The sequence below is a fragment of the Malus sylvestris genome, chromosome 13 (assembly GCF_916048215.2).
Source record: "Malus sylvestris chromosome 13, drMalSylv7.2, whole genome shotgun sequence".
Lineage (NCBI taxonomy): Eukaryota > Viridiplantae > Streptophyta > Magnoliopsida > Rosales > Rosaceae > Malus > Malus sylvestris.
This window is the reverse complement of record NC_062272.1, coordinates 12,093,817-12,113,408: the sequence shown is the minus strand read 5'-3', so window position 1 is coordinate 12,113,408 and position 19,592 is coordinate 12,093,817. Positions and strand designations below refer to the sequence as shown.

Here is a 19,592-nt window from a genome sequence, read left to right as displayed (position 1 = left end):
GTTGGAAATCTTTGGTGCACGTGATTTTTAGATTATTAATTAATTATTTATCAGTTTGGAGATGGGAGATTTGGGAAAAAATAGATCAAAACTTGTAGGTCAAAAAGTTGGACGATCAAACGAGGCAATGCTAAAAGGGGGTCTCTGGGTCATATAGAGAAACCCTAAAGAAGGAACAATAGTAGGGCCACCTTACTCCCTTGGGAGTAATTTGATCTTTATTACAATATGTCTTACAAATGCTACTGCTTTGCCAAAGGAAGAGCATCCTCCGAGCACAAGAGAAAAAGTATGATCATCATAACCAAACTTTTACGTTAATTAGATGCTTCCCAATGAAACTTCTCTGACATTTTGTACCTTATTGGACACAATTGAGTCATTTGATCGGATTTGTATCCTATCATGAGCAGGGGATCCGAATCCTCCTAATCAAATAACATGGACCGTTGGATTTTGATCCAACAACTACAATTATTATAACTTTTAGAGAGGTTCCTTGTTTGTAGCCGTTTAATCAAAATACAACGGTTCTTTTAATCTGGTCAGGAGGATTCGAACCCTCTGCTCAGGAGAGGATCCAAATCCCATTTGACCAACTATCTTTTATAAATTGTAGAAAAGTTGAAAGTTTCAAGGGTCAGTGTCACACTATTAATCACATCAATACCGTTACAACTTGACTACTTGCATAGCTCAATTGGTTTTGAGTATTATCATAAAAAAAAAAAAAAATCAGTACATTTAGTAGTTAAACCATTCAATATAAAAAGAATTTAACTTCATACGATTTTCCACAAAAACATAGGTTTTTAGCTACACATCTGGTGCAAACATGTCTTTGGATCGTGCTAGCTAGACACAAGTTAAACAAGCTTATACAAGTAAGAGGATGTACAACGTTATATAACTAAGTTAGACATAAGTAGGTCGTGAACACAATTAGTTATATTTACAAGATTTACAGTCTACTAGTATTTTTCTTCACTTGTAAATAAGAGAACATAAAAATAAATCTCACAAACAATGAGTTCTATACCAAATTATGAATAGTTCATTGTGTAGGTAAAATTCTGTCCCATGATCTTGTTGTATAAATAAAAGAATTGATCATTTATATTGTGAAAAAAACTAAAATAAGCTAATTTTTTTTTAAATATACTAAAAAATATCGTTAAAAAAAAAGACTCATAGAATTTCAACGTTTATTTCCTGGATGACAATATTAGCCGGTAAGTTAACAACTAACGTGGATTATAAAGTATGAACACCCACAACTTCATCCGTGTGAACATTTGAAAATTTTGCCCATTTCTAAGCCACCTGGAGATTGAAGACCAAGCTACCAACGAATCAGTAATTTTCACATCACCTTCTACATAATAATATAATTTCATACTTTTTCAGAATTTTTTTTTTTTAACAGACGATATCATTTATACTAAAAAGAAGGAGACGAGTTTTGCCTCAGAATAAACTAGCAATGATGTGGTTCAAACTCGTATTTGGCAAAAATCGAATACAAAATCTCATTTATAAGTAAAGATGAATACCACTAAATCGTAGTATTAAGTGGCAGAATATATTTTCCGAAAACAAAACAAAACAAAATGCACACCGTATTAAAAAATTAAATTAATTAAAATGACGTGTCACACAGAAGTTGGGCCCCTTGTGTTTGTGTTATGTTCTGTCGAGTGTCCAGTCGAGTAATTGAGGCCAGGCTAGCACCTTTGCCATGATTGACTTGCGGGCCCCACTCCCCCTCCCCCTCTCCCCTCTCTGCTCTGTCAACCCACATGCGGTCTCAATGCCCCATGCACTCCTTCACTTATTTTTATTCCCTCTCACCCGCCGTCTCACCATTCCTCCCCTACCACCATCCCAAATTCCCTTACCTGGCGCAATATTTTCGTGCAACTCCGGTAATTTTATCACCTCCGATTTTATTTTTGGACTTTGAATTAATCACTTTTCAACAAATGTAAGCAAATAAGGACGCTATTACAAAACTAGATATGCTCAAGCGATTATTTACTTAAATTGTACAGCAATTATTTACTTAAATTTAATATATAAGCTACATTATATTGACGGTTATGCAACTATAAATTACCATGGGTCACAAAATATAGTCTAAAAATATGATTCTACAACATTTTACAATTGAAAATGGTAATTTTTTGCCACTATTAGTTCAATTTCGCAATTCTGTACTTTTAAGTCAAATGCTTAATTTCCTTTTAGATGAATTCGGATGTTTTGGATTTATTTTTTGTGAATGGTGATTTCGATACTAAATTATTAAAGCATAATACTTTGTGTGTTTTAGTCCAATTTTTTTCGCCCTTTAGTGTATACATTGTTATGGAAATAATGCTTTTTATTATTATTATTACATCAAGAATTTACACTAATATATATTAGAAACTGAAAAAGAGTTTGAATACGAAACACTATAATTAAAGGATAGTGTTACCCATATATCTATTTTTAGTTCGATAACACATTCTTGTTTATTTTCTAATATTGATATTTTTCAATTTATTTGATCCGACTACCAAAAATTAAGAGAATGTATCAGGAATAAAAGTAGGAATGTGAATACCACTACTCTAACTAAAATGATAGCCGTAACTACCAGGAAATTTATAGTGTTTTTTATTTTTCCTGTGAAAATTACAGTGTCGCAAATGGAGGGCCGTTTCAAACATTCTGTCGGCGAGAGACGTTACTAATCAATTACTAATCATAATTGATTAAGGACGGTAAATATCAATTAGTGGCAATAAATGAGATTATTTTATTCTGATTTGTTTTGCTTCTATGTGCATGCCAGAGCTGGCATTCTGCAGTGTCTGCATTTTCTGCGATCCTTTTTTTACCATGTATTAATTTTCCATTTTCCAATTATAATTATAATTCTAGTTTTTCTTAGCATATATAAGTATTTATGCTTTGTGTCATTCAACAATTAATGCCTGTACACCACCACACGGTTAGAGCAATAAGGCAGCCCTTGCTCTTTGGTTGCTCTGCTTCTTCTTCTTCTTCTTCCTTGTCCTTCTCTGCTCTGCACTTCTACTGCTTTTTGGCCACTCCTGCTGCAGAGAGAGAGCTTTCACTCATGAAGATGCTAGTAAGTACGTTTCTTTTTTCTGGGTTTTTTACTCTCTCTACGTTTCTTTGCCAATCTCGAATCCAAAGTCTTGATTTTTCTGATTTTTTTTCTTTTTTCTGTCTGGTAAAAAAACAGTTGATCTGTGTGATGTTTGGATTTGATTTTCAATTGGGGTTTGTTTTGTTTTTTTTTAATCTACCTTTGAGTTTAATTATAGTTCACTCTATGGCTTGCATTGATCAACTCATAACCTGTCAAATGTTCTTGAAAAATCCCATGATTGCTGCTGAATTGTTCAAATTCTTGTTATTTGTACTGTATTTAATTTGATTTATTTGTTTGTCCAATGAATTTGTACTTTTTTCTAAAGTGTTCTGAGAACCAGTGGCTTTTTCTAAATTTCCACCGTTTTCAGGTGGTGCTTCTGCTGCTGCTGGCCGTGAGTAATGCCGTCGAAATTGACGGAGAAGACGATGAGAAACCGTGTGATAATAAACTGACATTAGAGCCAAGGCCGCACAGTGTGTCCATCTTAGAATTTGGCGCTGTCGGAGATGGAAAGACATTGAACACTCTTGCCTTTCAGAATGCCATCTTCTATCTCAAGTCTTTCGCCGATAAGGGCGGTGCTCAGCTCTATGTGCCGCCGGGGAGGTGGCTTACCGGAAGCTTCAATCTCACCAGCCACCTCACACTGTTTTTGGAAAGGGATGCTGTCATTCTTGGATCTCAGGTAATGCTTTACACTGCAATGAGATGCTGGTGAACGCTTCTGATTCTGCGAAATCAGTTGGAGATGCTTTCGTTTCTCGCTTTGTTGAAATGTTTGTGGTATTGCTTGTTTAGGATCCGTCTCATTGGGAAATTGTTGAGCCTTTACCCTCGTACGGTCGAGGGATTGAACTCCCCGGGAGGAGATATCGTAGCTTGATAAATGGTTATATGTTACATGATGTGGTCATAACAGGTATGAAGAATCTCTCTGAATTTCGTTTGCTGCTTTTAACATGTTCTGTATCCGCGCGGCCTAATTCTCATTTGCTCATGAATGCATAGGTGATAATGGAACCATCAATGGCCAGGGATCGGTTTGGTGGGATTGGTTTAGCTCCCAATCTCTGAACTACAGCCGCCCGCATCTTGTGGAATTCGTTATGTCTAAACACGTGGTGGTTTCGAACCTCACATTTGTAAATGCTCCCGCTTACAACATCCATCCAGTCTATTGCAGGTCTGTGAGCTAAGGCCACTGATGATTGCGCACTTGTTCTTTCATTTTTATTCATTTTTCGGTTTATAGAACATATTAATGTTATATTTATAATTGAATGCAATGCAGTAATGTACATGTTCTCAACATATCTGTATCTGCTCCTCCGGACTCCCCTCATACTGTCGGAATAGTCCCAGGTTTGTGACATCTCTTGACTTCCTGCTGTGAATTTATGTTTAAGTATTGTTCTTATCCCGAAAAAATGGAAGTAGAAATGTTGGATAAAATCTGAGCTCCCTCCCCAGTTTTACAAACATATTTTCTATGTGCATCCTGAATTTTCCGTTGTTGGAAATAACTGAATGCGAAGAAACTTTTCGGCAAAACTCAAACTAATTTTCTCTGGGCTTTCAGATTCTTCTGATACTGTGTGCATAGAAGATTGCATCATTGGCATGGGGTATGATGCCATTGCTCTCAAGAGTGGTTGGGACGAGTACGGTATTGCCTATGGAAGACCTACCACAAATGTACACATCCGGCATGTCACCTTACAATCAGCTACTGGTTCTTCTCTTGCCCTTGGTAGTGAGATGTCCGGTGGCATTTCTAACGTACATGTTGAGCAGGTCCGCCTCCACAACTCCATTAGCGGCATTCAGTTCCGAACAACAAAGGGTAGAGGCGGTTACATCAAAGACATCATCATATCAGATGTCGAATTAGAAAACATCTACATGGCATTTGGTGCCTCTGGCCAGTTTGGTTCTCATCCTGATGACAAATATGATCCTAACGCTCTCCCTGTTTTGGATCACATCACATTGCAAGACGTGGTTGGCACAAACATCACCATTGCCGGATGCTTCACTGGCATCGAAGAATCACCATTCACTTCTTTCTGTCTATCCAACATCTCCTTATCATTAAATTCAGCTTCGCCCACCACTTGGGATTGTTCATATGTTTCCGGCTCTTCTGAGTCTGTCTTTCCAGAACCATGTTCTGACCTCAATACCTCGTATTCAAATCCTTCCTCCGCCCACATTTCGCTGCTCACCGGGAATGGAAAAGCCGTGGTCTTATGATACCAATTCCGCCAAACTCCGGTTATACTTTTCAGCCAAAATCTACCATTGCCATTCAAAATTAGACCACATTCTTTTAAATAAGACACATATGTTCAGATTACTTGTTTCATCTTCTTCTTTTTCATCCTGTAGATTTGCAGTCTCGCATGTTCTTTTATATTCTGCGGATTATTTGTACAGCTTCATTTCTTCATTCATGTGTAAGCAAATTTTTGGTAGTGATGATGTAAGAGAACTTGGCTTTTTGTTTGTATTTTTCTGTTTAAATTTTCTTACTTTTTTCCCCAGAATGCGGGTGCGCGTGGTGTCCTAGTGTGCGAGTTTTTACTATGTTCCGGTGTGTCCTACGCTCAAGAAAATCCCGTTACTGTTAATATTTGCTGTTAGGGAAACATGTCTGGTGAGTCATGGTACGGTAAATTGGTAAATGAGGAAAAAAGTGGGGACAAGGATTGTCTGCCTTTCTAGTTGTGGTGTCCTGCCCTCTTATTTTGTGCGGTCACGGTTAAGTCACGTCAATATTTTATATTTTTATTATTTTTTGTTTTATTATCTCATTAAAAAATTAATATAAAATATTGACGTGGCTTAACCGTGACCGCACAAAATAGGAGGGCATGGAAGGGCACCACAACTAGAAGGCAGACAATCCAAGTCCAAAAAGTGGAAGTGGGGTTGAAGTAAACAAAGGGTATTTGTCGCCAAAGTTAAGACAGAAGGGGATGCCCTTTAAGTTTCACGTGGGGACTGTTTTGCCATACTCTAGCTCTATGGGGGTTTGTGTTAAGTCCTTGTTAGTGAATTTCATAAGGAGGCTCGTGGTTTAGGGTTTTGATCGATTGTCGGAATGAGGTAAACGATGTCCAAGGGTTGACCATTGTTATACTTCTCCAAGAAAAATATGGACGGTAAAATAACGTTGTGTGGAATATACTATATCTGAGTACAACGAAAGTTCTTTTTTCAACGTTTAAGAAGGTTTAAAGTTCAAATCTCATTATTTCTTAAGCGTTAAATCTAGTTGTACTTTTCTTCCTAGTAAGAACTCTTATTTATGTTTTATGATCAAAATGTTTCCAAAACCTTAGAATTTTAGTCGCTAAATCTAAAGGTTTAAACTTTATTATCACATTTTTTTCATGTCAAATGAATTAACATGTCAATTCACGAAAATTTGTCTATACCCCCTTTTTTTTCTCTTTTTTTTTTTCGCCAAGTCTATACCCCTTTTCACTCTTAGAAAAGAAAAGAAAAACAAGTTTTAAGTTATCTTTGTCTGCCGTAAGTCACAAGTCATAACCATAATACCTAGTACCTGCCAACAAAATTGGTTTACTAAGAATGTAACATGTTTTATCAATATGATTTGGTCCGAACCCATAATAATCACAAGTTCAAACACACAAATGATCTTGTCTTCTTTTTAAGGAGTGAATTAGGGAATGCTAATTGGACACACAGTAGTATGTATTTTGGAAAGTAAAATACAAGTATGTTGTGTTATTCTAACTGTTTGAAAAAACATCACCTCTCAATTTTGTACGTCCTGTAATTTTAGAGAAATTTTTACACACAATCATTGTCTCACAATAGCTGATCAACATATCATCATTGGGAATCGACATTGTGAACTATGCAATAATTCCACCCTTCCATAAAGTTATTTTCCCTGTATTTTAAAGATAAAATAGAATTCGGAAGGTATTTTACATGATATATGGCACCTTGCAAGTTGTATGGAATATGTGGAGTTTGTGTTTTCTCATCGAGAAACAAACAAAGCAACGCACGTTGTAGCATCCTTCATGCAATCGGCAAGATATTCCTTTATTTGGGATTGTATTGGTCCTGATTTTCTTTTTAATATTATGCTGAGGATGTAAACTTATCGATTAGACTTTATTTAATAAAATCTAATCTTTCAACCAAAAAAAAAAAAAAGTAAACGATGGATCCAAATAAAAAAAAAAACATAAAAATGGGCCGGTAGACAAACAAAGCCCAACATTTGAAAACAGCCCACATTAACAGCGAATGATGCCCTAAACGATCTTCAGCTGCCCTTACCCTCTTCTCTTCTCCACGTTCTGGGGTTCAGGGTTTAGGGTTTAAGCTCTGCACCTGTACGCAGCTCATACTTGTCCTCTACTACCAATCCCCAACTTCCGGCATGGCCTCGTCAAACATCAGAGACCTCCTGACGGCGTTCAGTCCGTCTCTGGACTTGTTGGCCATTAGCTCCGGCGACGGTCGAATCAAGGTACTTCTGTAATTTTATGGAATTTGGTTGATTTATTTCTCTATTTGTTATGAAACCCTAATTTTCAGTTTCTGGGTTTGCGTTAGATTTGGGATACTGTGAAGGGGCAGGTCCAGACTGAGTTTACAGACATTGTAGCATCGGAAGATACAAGCATATATGCTAAACGAGAAAGAGGGCACCTCTCAGTTGATTACACTTGCATGAAATGGTTCTCTTCCGAACGAAAGGTTGTGAATTTGCTTTCGTTTTAGATTAACAAGTAAGCTGTAGTAAACTTTTTTTGTGAAATTAATTTTATTTTTGTGCAATGCCGTCCATTGTTGCAGAAGAAGAGGAAGCTTGGTTCCTCATTTTTGGTTTTAGGAACCGGTGGCGGCGATGTTTTGGCGCTTGATGTGGCTGCTGGTCATTTGAAGTGGAGAGTTAACGATTGCCATGCTGGGTTAGCTCCCTGCTTAAACTTTCTTATTTGTCTACATATTATGTTAATGTATATAATGCCTTGTGTTAATGTATGTTTTTGACTTCTCAATCCACCTAATTAATCTTTCTGTTGCATGTTCTGTTGGTGCAGTGGTGTTAGCTCCATATCATTTGCAAGAAATGCGTCGTGTATTTACACTGCTGGTGCTGATGGGATGATTTGTGAAATTGACTCTTTGACGGGAAACCTGTCAGGGAAGTTCAAAGCTTCCACTAAGGCAATCTCCTCTATGTCTGTTTCGTCAGGTATGTTACATATGTATATGTTCATCACCCTACATCTTATGTTACTATTGCTTAGTGCATTGTTCTGCTTAAGGTTCGTGTTTGATACTGCTTGGTTAAAATGACTTTACGAATAATACTATCTGGATTCAAGATTTCATGATCGACTGCCAATATTTATTCCAAGCCAATGAGCATCCTCTTCCATAAACCAAGATTTTACCAGGATTGTAGTTTAAGAGAGATGCGAAAGTGAAAGCGGGGTAGCTTATGTAATTGGATAACCATCACTGAAAACTGTCTTGACTGGATTATTAGCAATGCCTTTATGTTGTCTAGGTAACTAATTAAGTTGAGAAACGATAACTAATGATGGTTATGCATGGCAAGCTGGTAACTAATGCTGGCCAAGAACTGATTTGTCATAAGTCAAAAATAGAGAAAAGGAATTCCGGTGGTGACATTAGTTCTAGTTGCGGTTCCTGTGGAGGTGTAGAGTTGGCCATTCAATATATATATATATATATATAGGTGGAGAGGGTCTTAGTTATTAGGTTTCAGTCAGATATTTATAGTGCATGTAATACCTCTCATATTCTGTCTGTTGTATGTTGAAGCAAATTGTAGTTCCAACATCCAAGTGTATATAGTAGTTAATGCTAAAAAAATGTAAGATTTTTTGCTAAAAAAAATAAGTAAAATTTTGCAATATTTGTCAAGGACCAGCTTCATGTGCGTCCAAATTAAACCATATTGTTAGATTGTGCCATTTGGTATTTTTCTGATAGTACATTGTGGATGGCCTTTTCTCTGCACCAGATGGGAAAATATTAGCAACTGCGGCTGCACAAGTGAAGATTTTCAGTTTGTCTAACCACAAAAAGATACAGAAGTTTTCTGGCCATCCCGTGAGTTTATGAATTTATTATATTCTCCTTTTTTCTATTACACTTTTTGCCTCTTTGGGTGCCTAAACATGTGTACATGTTAATAGTCTGCTTATCTTCAAATGATCTTTGTTGGTATACCATTGTTAGAATGTGATTAGTAAGGAAATATTTTTTTTTTTTATGAAGAAACAAATTTTTATTGCAATGAAACAATAAAAATACAAAAGCGGACAAGAAGTCCACAAAGACACAAACAAAACAAGATAAATAGCACCATCACCCATACATTTACAAACTATAAAAACAATACAAAACTAACTAATAGCTGCATTCTAGTTACGCCGAATTTCTGAAAAAGACAAATCTCTAAATTCTGTAGTAACTGAAGCCCACAGAGATGACCATAACAGAACATTATCCCACATATCCTCCCTTCTACTGCCTTCGTTGTTCTAAAAAATCTGCTTGTTTCTTTCCATCCAAATGACTCAAAAAATAGCTGAAACTATACATCCCCATAAGACCTTGATTTTCTTCCCCTTTCTTGATAATTTTTGTTCCTCTACCATAAGAGAAAAACAATGCCTAGGTAAAACCCAACTGATACCAAACTCCTTAAACAACTTCAACTAGAGATTTAAAGCCACCGGGCTGTGAAGAAACAGATGGTCAACATACTCTGAACTTTTCTTGCATAAAATGCACCAATCAGGTTGTAGACATGAGCTAGGTCGCCCTTTTTGGAGCATGTCACAAGTGTTAATTTTCCCATGAGCCACTAACCAAGTAAAGACCTTCACTTTATTAGGAACTTTAGATTTCCAAACCAGGCCATAAGCCTGAAAAACCCTATCAGCACAGCTTTTGAGAAGATAATCGCAATAAGATTTAACAGAGAAACTTCCTGAAGAATCAAGTATCCAATTTCTTGCATCAACCCTTAAGGGGTGAATGCGAACCTGATCCGAACTTGTCAGGAAAGATGACAATTCGTCTAATTCCACATCACACAAATTCCTTCGAAACCCAAAGTCCCAATTCAAAGAAAATTCAGCAAAACTAGCCACACTAGAAATACTCTTGTTATGAAACTTGGATAAGTTGAACAACCTCGGAAATGAGACTTGTAAAGATCTTTCGCCTAGCCAAATGTCTTCCCAAAATCTAATTCGATCTCCTTTGCCAAGAACAAAGAGAAAAGAACTATACCCTTGGGAAATATCCTTCCAAGGACTTCTACTTGTTCCAAACCGAACTAACTTGGAATCCCAACCATTGTCACTGAGACCATACTTGCTTCTAATCACTTTATGCCAGATGGAATCACTTTCGACTGGAAAATGCCATAACCATTTAGCTAACAAAGCTTTGTTTTTTACCAATAGATTGCCAATACCTAAACCCCCTTCCTCTTTAGGTTTTTGAAACTGTCTCCCAATTAATGAGGTGATCTTTCTTATCTTCACCAACACCAGCCCATAAGAATTTCCGCATTAAGCTTTCCAGATTTGTGACTACTCCTTTAGGAATCTTGAACAAAGATAGAAAATAAATTGGTAAACTTCCTAACACCGATTGAATTAAAGTTAATCTTCCCCCCTCCTGAAAGAAAGGCACACTTCCAGCTCTGCAATCTCTTTTCGACTTTTTCCACAATTGGGTTCCAGAAGGAGATAGCTCTAGTCTAGGATTACCTCCTAAAGGAAGACCCAAATACTTGACAGGCCAAGTGCCCACTTTGCATCCCCACAAACCAGCCAATCTCTCAAATTTTTCTTCCTCCGCATTAATACCCATTAAAGAGCATTTGCCCTTATTCAACTTCAATCCAAAGATAAAACAAAAACAATCTATTACTGATAAAAGATTAGTCCAACCTTGCTCACTGCCAGATAGAAAAAAGATTGTGTCATCGGCAAATTGCAAGTGAGAAACTTCCACATCCTCATAACCAACACGCAACCCCTCAATCAGTCCACCCTCGATGGCTCTTCCCAGTAATCTACTAAGGATGTCTACTGCAATATTAAACAATAAAGGTGAAAGAGAATTGCCTTGTCTAAGTCCTCTTGACACTCCAAACTTACCCCTTGGTTGGCCATTTATTATGATGGAAAAGTTGGTAGATTTCAAGCTAGCCCAATATCCATTTTCTCCACCTATCACCAAACCCTTTTCTTTCCAACACATTAACTAAGAAATCCCAATCAATGTGATCATAAGCTTTTTCAAAATCAAATTTAAACACAAGACCTTCCTTCTTTTTCACCCTTGTCTCCTCAACCACTTCGTTGGCCACTAAAATTGTATCAAGAATCTGCCTTCCTTTCACAAAAGCTCCTTGAGCCTGTGAGACTGTGCCACTAATTACCACCTTTAGTCAAGAGGCCAACACTTCTGATGAAATCTTGTATAAACTCGTTGTCAAGCTTATAGGCCTATAATTAGCAACACTAATTGAAATTGCTTTCTTTGGTATGAGATGGATGTATGTTTCATTTGTGACTGCGTTGATGAATCCGCTGCTATGAAAATCATTGAAAACCCTCACAATATCTGATTTTACCCCCTCCCAATGTTGCTGAAATAATTCCACTGTAAGACCATCAGGACTTGGTGATTTATCACCCCTACAATCAAACACTGCCTTTTTTATTTCCTCTTCTTCAAAAGCCCTCTCGAGCCATGTTGCTTCCCCTTCCTTGATTGGACTCCAATCAATGCCTTCTATAGTTTGACACTTCCTCCTCACATGCAGGTCTCTTTCCACCATTAGGGAGGCCAACATGTGTAAATCAACATATGTAGGGGTTGCATTTGTATGAATTTGAACTTAAGATATTTGATACCTGGAAAAATGTTTTATTTTATCGTTTGTGTCCAAAAAGTTCCAGCTATCAGGAGGGCTAACCTTCGTTTTATATTGTAGTGTTTTCTTCAGCCGTTCTTTTTTAATTTGATAATATTTTCTCAACCATTCATTAGGGTGCTGTTCGCTGTCTGAACTTCACTGAAGATGGGAAGTATATCCTCTCATCTGCAGTTGGTGAAAGGTATATTTCAGTGTGGAGTATAGCTGGTGGAAAAAAGCAGTCTGCAAGTGCTGTCCTTAAAATGGAGCACCCTGCTGTCTTCGTAGATAGCAGGTGTATAGACAGTGGGGAAGTTAGTGATGTAGGTCTATATGTATTAGCGATTTCAGAAGTTGGCATTTGTTACTTTTGGTTTGGACAGAATATTGAAGAACTACGGAATGCGAAGCCTACAAAAATTTCACTATCTTCTGAAGACATTTTGTCTACAACATACAAGGGTGCATTACCCACAATATTTGCTGCGGTTTTTCAAGGAATTGCGAAAGCTGCTTCTGGTCAGGTATTTGTCGCTTATGGGTCGCCAGTGAAGCCATCATTCCAGAAAATTTTGGTGCATTCTGGAACAGACATAAAGTTGAGTAGTTCCCATGATGGGGTTCTTCTACCAATGAGTCAGTCCCTTGTCAAATCTAAGAAACGACAAAATGTACAAAATAGAGGTAAGACTTTCTCACAACAAGTTTTCCCTCTTAACCACATTTAGTCTCATTTCTTGTGGATTCCCTGGGATATATAGTATGAGATACTGACTGATGCATTAGGGACCCTGCTGAGAGGAATCAAAACCATAGTTTTATTTTTCTTCTTTAGATGACGCATCTTGCATTAGCATTATTGTTCGTTTTTAAATTTCGCATGCCTGCTAGGATTTGATGCTGCTGATAACCCCTACATTTTATTCTGATTCTTGATTTTTGGCCGTCAGCTGACTATTTGTGCAATGATCCTACAGTTATTGCATTAGGTCGTGCAAATGCAGAAGAAGCCTTGCATCCAATGCCAAGGATTTTTGATTCACATGGGAAAAAGAAAAGACACGATAAATTGAGTTTTGACCAAGATGAAGAAATGGCTGATTTGGATGACAGCAGGGGTCACACTGGCCTTGTGAAGAGCAAAGGTGGGTGTTATAGTCACTCAGGAATGCATTTGAAACTTTTCTGTATGTATTAAAAGTAATCTTATATGGCTACCAAGGCTTATGTAGTGATGGCTGCAATATATCTGTTTCCACCATACAATACTCTATTTTGAGCGTCAACATGGCTTACTAAATGTTATTTGACCTTTGGTCATCATATGTTTATTTACTTTCCTATTGGAAGTAGTGCAGAAGATATCCTGACGGTGGTTTTACCCGTTTCATATGTTATGTTGGTATGCACAGATGGCATGGTAGAACTTGAAGCTGACACTGCAGCAATTTGCATGGAGGACAGACTGAGATCATTAGGGATAATTAGTAAAGTAGATGACCATACATTCAACTCTACACTTAATTCTGCAACATTTAAGAGTATTGATCTTCAGACTAATATGCCACAGAAGAAGGTTGGTTTGTTTAGTATTTACTTATGTGTGAATAGTGGCATGATGTTGTACTTTTATATTATTATGTGCACTTCCTGATTTCTCCCTCCCTTTATTTTGTCCTGATCTAAATATATATGATCTACCAGATGAGGGCAGCTGTACTGTCATTAGAACCTGGTGACGCATGCAAATTATTGGGAGTCCCTGTGGCCATGTGGCAAACAAGGTTTGTTCTTTCTGTTTTGGTCTTCTTTGGGTTTTCATTACATGCATGCATGCATGTAGAGTTATATGTCATTTTAAAGGTGTAGATTTATTCTTTATGCATTTTTTAGAACAGTGAATTGTTAGTTTGGTTTTATACAGACAGTTTGTGAATGCTTTAAGTTAACTTATGCATGTATCATGAATATATGTATTTTCTTCCGTGTGTGTTTTTTAAAGGATGGAAGAATTCTGAATTCCATAATATCTGGTGCGCTAATGTGTATCTGAACCTGGTCCGCGATTTGGTTTTTATGACTGTTATTGACAATTTATGCGATATAGTGATAGTTTGCTTTAATATTTTTTTTTATCTGTTTTAGAAAGCATTACAGTATAAGTTAGGTATGACTTGAATTTTAATCTTTGATTATCTCTAACAGGTCTAGCAGCGGGAATAATGTTCTTCCATGGATTTACAGCATATTGGTAAATCACAGTCATGATATCATGTCTCAAAAGTCTGAAACCCAGATGCTTAGCTCCTTGTTGAAGGTAAAATTTTGTGACCAATTCATACTAGTTTATTACCAGTCACTATTTGCTCCCTTATTTCATGTTTTTTTTTTCTTTTCATTTTAGTTAGAATGAGCGCTTGAAATGACGTGTTGCATGTTAAAGCAAATTTTAGCCTTCCGTCCTCTTTCACTGTGTATAAGTTGTAATCCAGTAATTCTGAAAAATAATATGGAAGACTCGACTTACAATTTCATTATAAAGTTTGTGGTCGACGAAGATCTTCCGTTGAAATGTTCCCTGTTGAGGACTATGGTAACCTATGACTTACTTTCGTGTTTGACTTGCAGTTTCTTACTATTCCCCACAGTGCTGCTAGGTGCCTGCTTTGGGCTTATACATATGATATACCATTACCCACTACCCCTTGATGGGCAAAGCCAATGCCTAGATGAATCTTTGGTTAGACTACCCTCAAGTCTTAAAGTGTTACCTCTAATAAAATGAATTTCCACAAATTCCACCTGAGCGTAATAGTTTTTGGATTTATTATCTGCCTTATAGGGACATAATCCAAAACTCTCAATACAAACTAGACTCGATCTTAAGTAATAATATGGATGAAGCGCTTAATTGATGTTGTTCTCCTTGCAGGTTACCAAATCCAGAGGGGCAGCTATTCAGCCTTTATTACAATTATCAGGTCGTTTGCAACTTGTGATGGCACAGGTATATAAAACCTCACATTCTAACTTGAATTCAGTAATTTTGTTGACCAAGTATTTTGGTTTTTTGGTTTTTATCTTTGATTATTGTTTTTGTTCTGTTTGAATAGATTGACAAGGCAACCCACACAAAAACTCAAATTTCATCGCACACACATGAAATGAATGAAAGCGAAGATGAGGATGATGTAAACGAAATTCATTATGGGGAAGAAGGCAATGATTCTGAGATAAGCAGTGATGATGATCAGTAGATGGATTTTGTGATGGGAGGTAATCAAAACTTTACCGTTATACATTCATTCTTTTATCTTCTGTTTTACTTGTTATGATGATCTTTGTAGAAAAAAAGTGTTTGTATGGAGATGACTTAGTGTACCTACACTATTTGTCTACTGTTTAATTGATTATTACACTAGCTTGCTTAAGTTTAATCACCGCACCAATCAGGTCAATCAAGTCTCGGGTTCGAGACTTGGGAGCAGCCTCTCCATAAATGGGGGTAAGGTTAGCCGACATTCACCTCTCCCAGACCCTGCGTAAAGCGGGAGCCTTGTGCACTGGGTACGACCTTTTAATGGGGTGTCTATTATGGTCCAGCCGATCCATGCTTAGTTTTTCTTGAGGATTTTAAACATTTTAGTTGATATTGAATATATGATGACATGTAACACGGTTTTGTTATTGGATTTCATGGCATATGGTTTATTTTGCATTTGTCTGTTCATAAGTTGCATTTCCTGTGCACTTGTACTGGATTTAGGACAAAAAAGCTTGATGTGGTGCAATCTGTTCAACATCTTTGCATCTGTTAAGCAGGCAAGTTTTAGTGCTCGGTGTCTCTCCCTGTCCAAGCTTTAACATCCACAGTTATGTTTTCCTCGGATTACCCCTCTACTCATTACCATGGTGAAGAAATTCAGATTTCTCCTAGATAACAATTATGATTTTTCTTTTTCTTCCTACATTTTCTCTGCAATAGCATAAACACAAGTGTATCACTGTATATTTTCTGCGACTTGCAAAAAGCACAAGCGATTTTGTAAAAATTGTGTTACCGCGTACTATTTATCTTGCTGCTAATGATATATATTAGGTGTTCAGTTCTTTCAGATCGGGCGCATCTAGTCCGAAATATCACTACTTGGTTATAAGAAAGGGTCTTTACACGTAACTGAAATTTCTTAGTATTTTTATACATATAAATCTGAAGTACGACTTCTCCGATGAATATTTAAACCAGGAGCTTCCTCTCTAGGGCAGAAGTTTGATCTTGGAAAATGTCAGTGTTGTAGATTTTGCGAGGAGAGAAACTGGAAACAATGGTTTTTCAGATAAACATTTTGGCGAAACACGGTTTCGGAAACTCCAGGTTGCAGGCAGTATGTATTAGCCCTGTTGGAGAGGGATTTAAGATCAGTTCTTTCTTCACTTACAAGCTTGGAATCTCATTCTTTCTTCCCATAACATCACATGATTATAAGAAAAAAGTATATTTTCCTGCTAATATATTCTCCATCAACTTTCTAGCCGTGATTCTTTTGGGGATAAACAGCAGCCCTCCTTTTGCACCATTCTCTCTCTCTCTCTCTCTCTCTCTCTCTCTACATTACGGTGCACGCATTTGGATTTTCGTCGCTAAAAATTGATGTGATGTTTCCGTTGCCGCTCCCGTTGACATAGTGCTGCTCCTCGTTGTAATGGTTCGTCCTACTGAAATGCTCGTTGTAATGGTTCGTCCTGCTCAAATGTGTGGGTTGTGGAGGCGGCTGGATGTATCGATATTCTGTAACATAAGGTGATGGCCTGTATGTGTTGTAGCTGTGTGTTACATACATAGGTGGAGGTGGGGTGTGACTCATTGTGGTGGGGCTCATCGGAGGAGGGCCCATTGTGGCGGGGGTCATCGGGGAAGGGCCCATTGGGGTGGGGATAGGGGCAGGCTCCGATGGAGGTCCTTGGCTGTTATGGTATCCGTTCCAGTAGCCATTGTAGCCTTGAGAGTAGCCATATCTGTAGCCATAATCAGGTGGGGGGTTACCGTGGTGGTATATGGTATGAACTTCTCCAACGTCTCTTCGTCTCTGGTGGTGTATTTGTTGCCCAGGGTTAGTCTCAGCAGCTACAGGTGTTGGCGCTGCTGACTCTGGTGCTGGCTGTTGAGGCGGTGGTGATTGTCCCGGTGGGTGGTGACTCTGGTGGTAAATTGTATGAACTTCTCCAACGTCTCTTGGTCTCTGGTGGTGTATTTGTTGCCCGGGGTTAGTCTCAGCAGCTACAGGTGTTGGCGTTGCTGGCTCCGGTGCTGGCTGTTGAGGCGGTGGTGATTCTCTCGGTGGCTCTGCTGGCGAGGCAGTTTCAGCTGGCGGAGCTGCCTCAGCCGGTGGTGGTGCTTCTGCCGGAGGAGGATTTGCCACCTCAGGAGCTGGTGCACCATTCTCCGGTGCTTGTTCTGGTGGCGGAGGAGCAGGCTCTGTTTGTTGTTCTGTGTGGGAACATATGGTGGCAATCTTCCTCGTCTTCTTAATCGCTTTTACTATCTTCTCCGGATCCGCCCACCCAATTATTGTCAACTTTTGTTGTGGGAAGTCAATGTAAAGCTCATATATACCTGCAGAAAAAGAAAAATGATTCTTCACTGAAAAACTAGAAGCTAATAAAAGCTGCGTTCTTAGTGTAAGAAACATACCAAAAACCAAAAATTAAAAAACATGGAACTCTTAATTTCTCACCATTGATGCCATGTAACGCTTTCTTTATCTTCTGCACACATCCGTTACAGTCCATTCGAACATGAATCTCCGTCACCCGAGGTTTCTGCATTTGACAAACAAAAAAATTAACGTAAGCATGGACTAATACATGTAATCTGGAAGTATGTGATTGCAATTAATTTAGGGGCATACCTCCATGAGATGCAATGAAGAGGGTGGAGGGAGGGAGAGAGGTAGAGGATGAATGAAGAATGAATTAATAGGTGGCATTTTATTTGTACACATCGAAAAAAAAGGGTAAGGAATAATAGAAAGCAAAGATGTGGGACATGCAAGGAATCTCCTTTTCGAATTGATTAATTTAGCCTGCAAACTTCATTGTCAAATGTGTTAAAAGGATGGAAGAAAGGGATGGGTTTTGTATGGACGATGGAATGCTGAGCCAAAGAGAATTTTCCTTTTGTGTGTGATGGAATGGATGGCTGTGTGCGATTGAGGGACGTCTGTCTTTTGAGATGATTAGGATATCCAAAACCGTCCATGGAGAAAAAAAATTAAAAGGGAGATGATCAGATGAATTTGTTTACATTTTCATCTAGTCATAGCTTTTGAGCATTGAATTGGAGTTCCACTAATCTTATGGAATCCTTTTGGCACAAGCAAACATCGACGTTCACACACATGCAAATGACAAAAAAATTAGGGTTGGAAAGCATAAACCTCCTTTCATTTTAGTCGTAAAGTTTGATGGAGATTGGAGAGTTGCAGATTCTTTCACAGGCTGATCATTTTAAAGGGTGTAACTCCAGTGTCAGTCTGGTTTTCGATGAGCTTAACCATTTTATATTATATTCTAACTAAAGATAATATAAGATTTTTATTCTTCTCGGGAGAGAGATCGTACTAAACCACGGGTAACAAATATTGCATGATTGTGTTTCAATGGCATACGGAATATTGCATGATTGTGTTTCAGTATAAGTTTTTCATTCTTCTCGGGATTAATAAAAAATTGAGGTCATATGACTTCTATCATTATAAAAAGAATCAACAGTATATCAACACGTCTATTGATTATACATGCGATTGTGGCTAAACATTAGTTTGGATCCAATTTTGGCGAATATTATATATATTATGTGGTACTGAAACACTGTCACGTAGTATAACTAATTCATTTATACATTCTAACATGCAAATTGGTTATTAACACTATTCGCTTCATCATCAAACTATCATCCACCTATATTATAACTCTTGGAGTAGTAATACCACATGCAAGTGTTTTAGTACCATACCCTAGTTCTTTTTATTTTTCTTAGGATTGATAAGAATCTTAGGCGGTATGGCACCTAGACGTACCAGTTTTGAAAGTTGTTTGACTTTGGTCACTGTGAGAAAGATACCAAAGAACACATAGTTTTCACTCATGGCTGATATTTCTGTTGGAAATTGGTACGACTTTTGCATTTATAAGTTTTCTAGTACATCCAGTCGACTTCCCTCAAGACGTACGGCTTTCTGCTATTTAGATTACTTGGTGCTCCTTGTTATCTAACTAAATTGCTTGATGCTTTTGAGTTTCGATTTTAGCCGTTCTTTTAGAAAAAAAGAGTGCAATTGTATTGTGTATTGGGGCTGGAAGTGACATATAATATATAGTAGCCAGCTCCAACCATCCAGCACCAACCAAGTGTCGGTTGAGAATCATATAACAGATGTATTATAATTTCTTAAA

The 19,592-nt window shown here is 37.7% G+C and overlaps 3 protein-coding genes across 6 annotated transcripts; 2 read left to right on the top strand and 1 right to left on the bottom strand.

Annotated features, from left to right (window-relative positions):
• Nucleotides 1–2,920: 2,920 nt before the first annotated feature.
• On the top strand, nt 2,921–5,678 carry LOC126597723 (probable polygalacturonase). The gene is made up of 6 exons (XM_050264533.1): nt 2,921–3,139; nt 3,537–3,854; nt 3,968–4,088; nt 4,178–4,352; nt 4,461–4,531; nt 4,749–5,678. The coding sequence occupies exons 1-6, from the start codon at nt 2,954–2,956 to the stop codon at nt 5,420–5,422; spliced, it is 1,545 nt and encodes a 514-aa protein (XP_050120490.1). The 5' UTR covers nt 2,921–2,953; the 3' UTR covers nt 5,423–5,678.
• Nucleotides 5,679–7,476: 1,798 nt separating this feature from the next.
• On the top strand, nt 7,477–16,518 carry LOC126597048 (uncharacterized). Of its 4 annotated transcripts, none has more exons than XR_007614117.1 (13): nt 7,477–7,685; nt 7,772–7,915; nt 8,015–8,130; nt 8,263–8,417; nt 9,216–9,304; nt 12,272–12,821; nt 13,115–13,282; nt 13,550–13,713; nt 13,842–13,921; nt 14,343–14,454; nt 14,766–14,877; nt 15,070–15,144; nt 15,251–15,289. XR_007614117.1 is itself a non-coding variant. In XM_050263806.1 (13 exons), the coding sequence occupies exons 1-12, from the start codon at nt 7,596–7,598 to the stop codon at nt 15,392–15,394; spliced, it is 1,887 nt and encodes a 628-aa protein (XP_050119763.1). In that variant the 5' UTR covers nt 7,478–7,595; the 3' UTR covers nt 15,395–15,413; nt 16,384–16,518. The 4 variants fall into 4 exon arrangements, 3 of the variants coding, with proteins under 3 accessions (XP_050119763.1, XP_050119762.1, XP_050119761.1); XM_050263806.1 differs by lacking the exon at nt 14,766–14,877 and adding an exon at nt 16,384–16,518 and having other exon boundaries at nt 7,478–7,685; nt 15,251–15,413; XM_050263805.1 differs by lacking the exon at nt 14,766–14,877 and adding an exon at nt 15,960–16,247 and having other exon boundaries at nt 7,478–7,685; nt 15,251–15,413.
• Nucleotides 16,498–18,168, bottom strand: LOC126597049 (extensin-like). The gene is made up of 3 exons (XM_050263807.1): nt 18,047–18,168; nt 17,873–17,957; nt 16,498–17,751 (listed from the first exon to the last, which is right to left on the bottom strand). The coding sequence occupies exons 1-3, from the start codon at nt 18,137–18,139 to the stop codon at nt 16,745–16,747; spliced, it is 1,185 nt and encodes a 394-aa protein (XP_050119764.1). The 5' UTR covers nt 18,140–18,168; the 3' UTR covers nt 16,498–16,744.
• Nucleotides 18,169–19,592: the final 1,424 nt, after the last annotated feature.

What these genes read in the sequence shown, in the direction of transcription:
- LOC126597723 (XM_050264533.1), top strand. Translation starts at nt 2,954, where the DNA reads ATGCTTTGTGTCATTCAACAATTAATGCCTGTACACCACCACACGGTT. An exon ending in TTTCACTCATGAAGATGCTA is followed by an intron (nt 3,140 to 3,536) that starts GTAAGTACGTTT and finishes CACCGTTTTCAG; the next exon opens with GTGGTGCTTCTGCTGCTGCT. An exon ending in TACTGTCGGAATAGTCCCAG is followed by an intron (nt 4,532 to 4,748) that starts GTTTGTGACATC and finishes CTGGGCTTTCAG; the next exon opens with ATTCTTCTGATACTGTGTGC.
- LOC126597048 (XM_050263806.1), top strand. Translation starts at nt 7,596, where the DNA reads ATGGCCTCGTCAAACATCAGAGACCTCCTGACGGCGTTCAGTCCGTCT. An exon ending in TGGCCTTGTGAAGAGCAAAG is followed by an intron (nt 13,283 to 13,549) that starts GTGGGTGTTATA and finishes TGGTATGCACAG; the next exon opens with ATGGCATGGTAGAACTTGAA. An exon ending in TGCTTAGCTCCTTGTTGAAG is followed by an intron (nt 14,455 to 15,069) that starts GTAAAATTTTGT and finishes TTCTCCTTGCAG; the next exon opens with GTTACCAAATCCAGAGGGGC.
- LOC126597049 (XM_050263807.1), bottom strand. Translation starts at nt 18,139, where the DNA reads ATGTGTACAAATAAAATGCCACCTATTAATTCATTCTTCATTCATCCT. An exon ending in CTTCATTGCATCTCATGGAG is followed by an intron (nt 17,958 to 18,046) that starts GTATGCCCCTAA and finishes TGTCAAATGCAG; the next exon opens with AAACCTCGGGTGACGGAGAT. An exon ending in AGCGTTACATGGCATCAATG is followed by an intron (nt 17,752 to 17,872) that starts GTGAGAAATTAA and finishes CTTTTTCTGCAG; the next exon opens with GTATATATGAGCTTTACATT.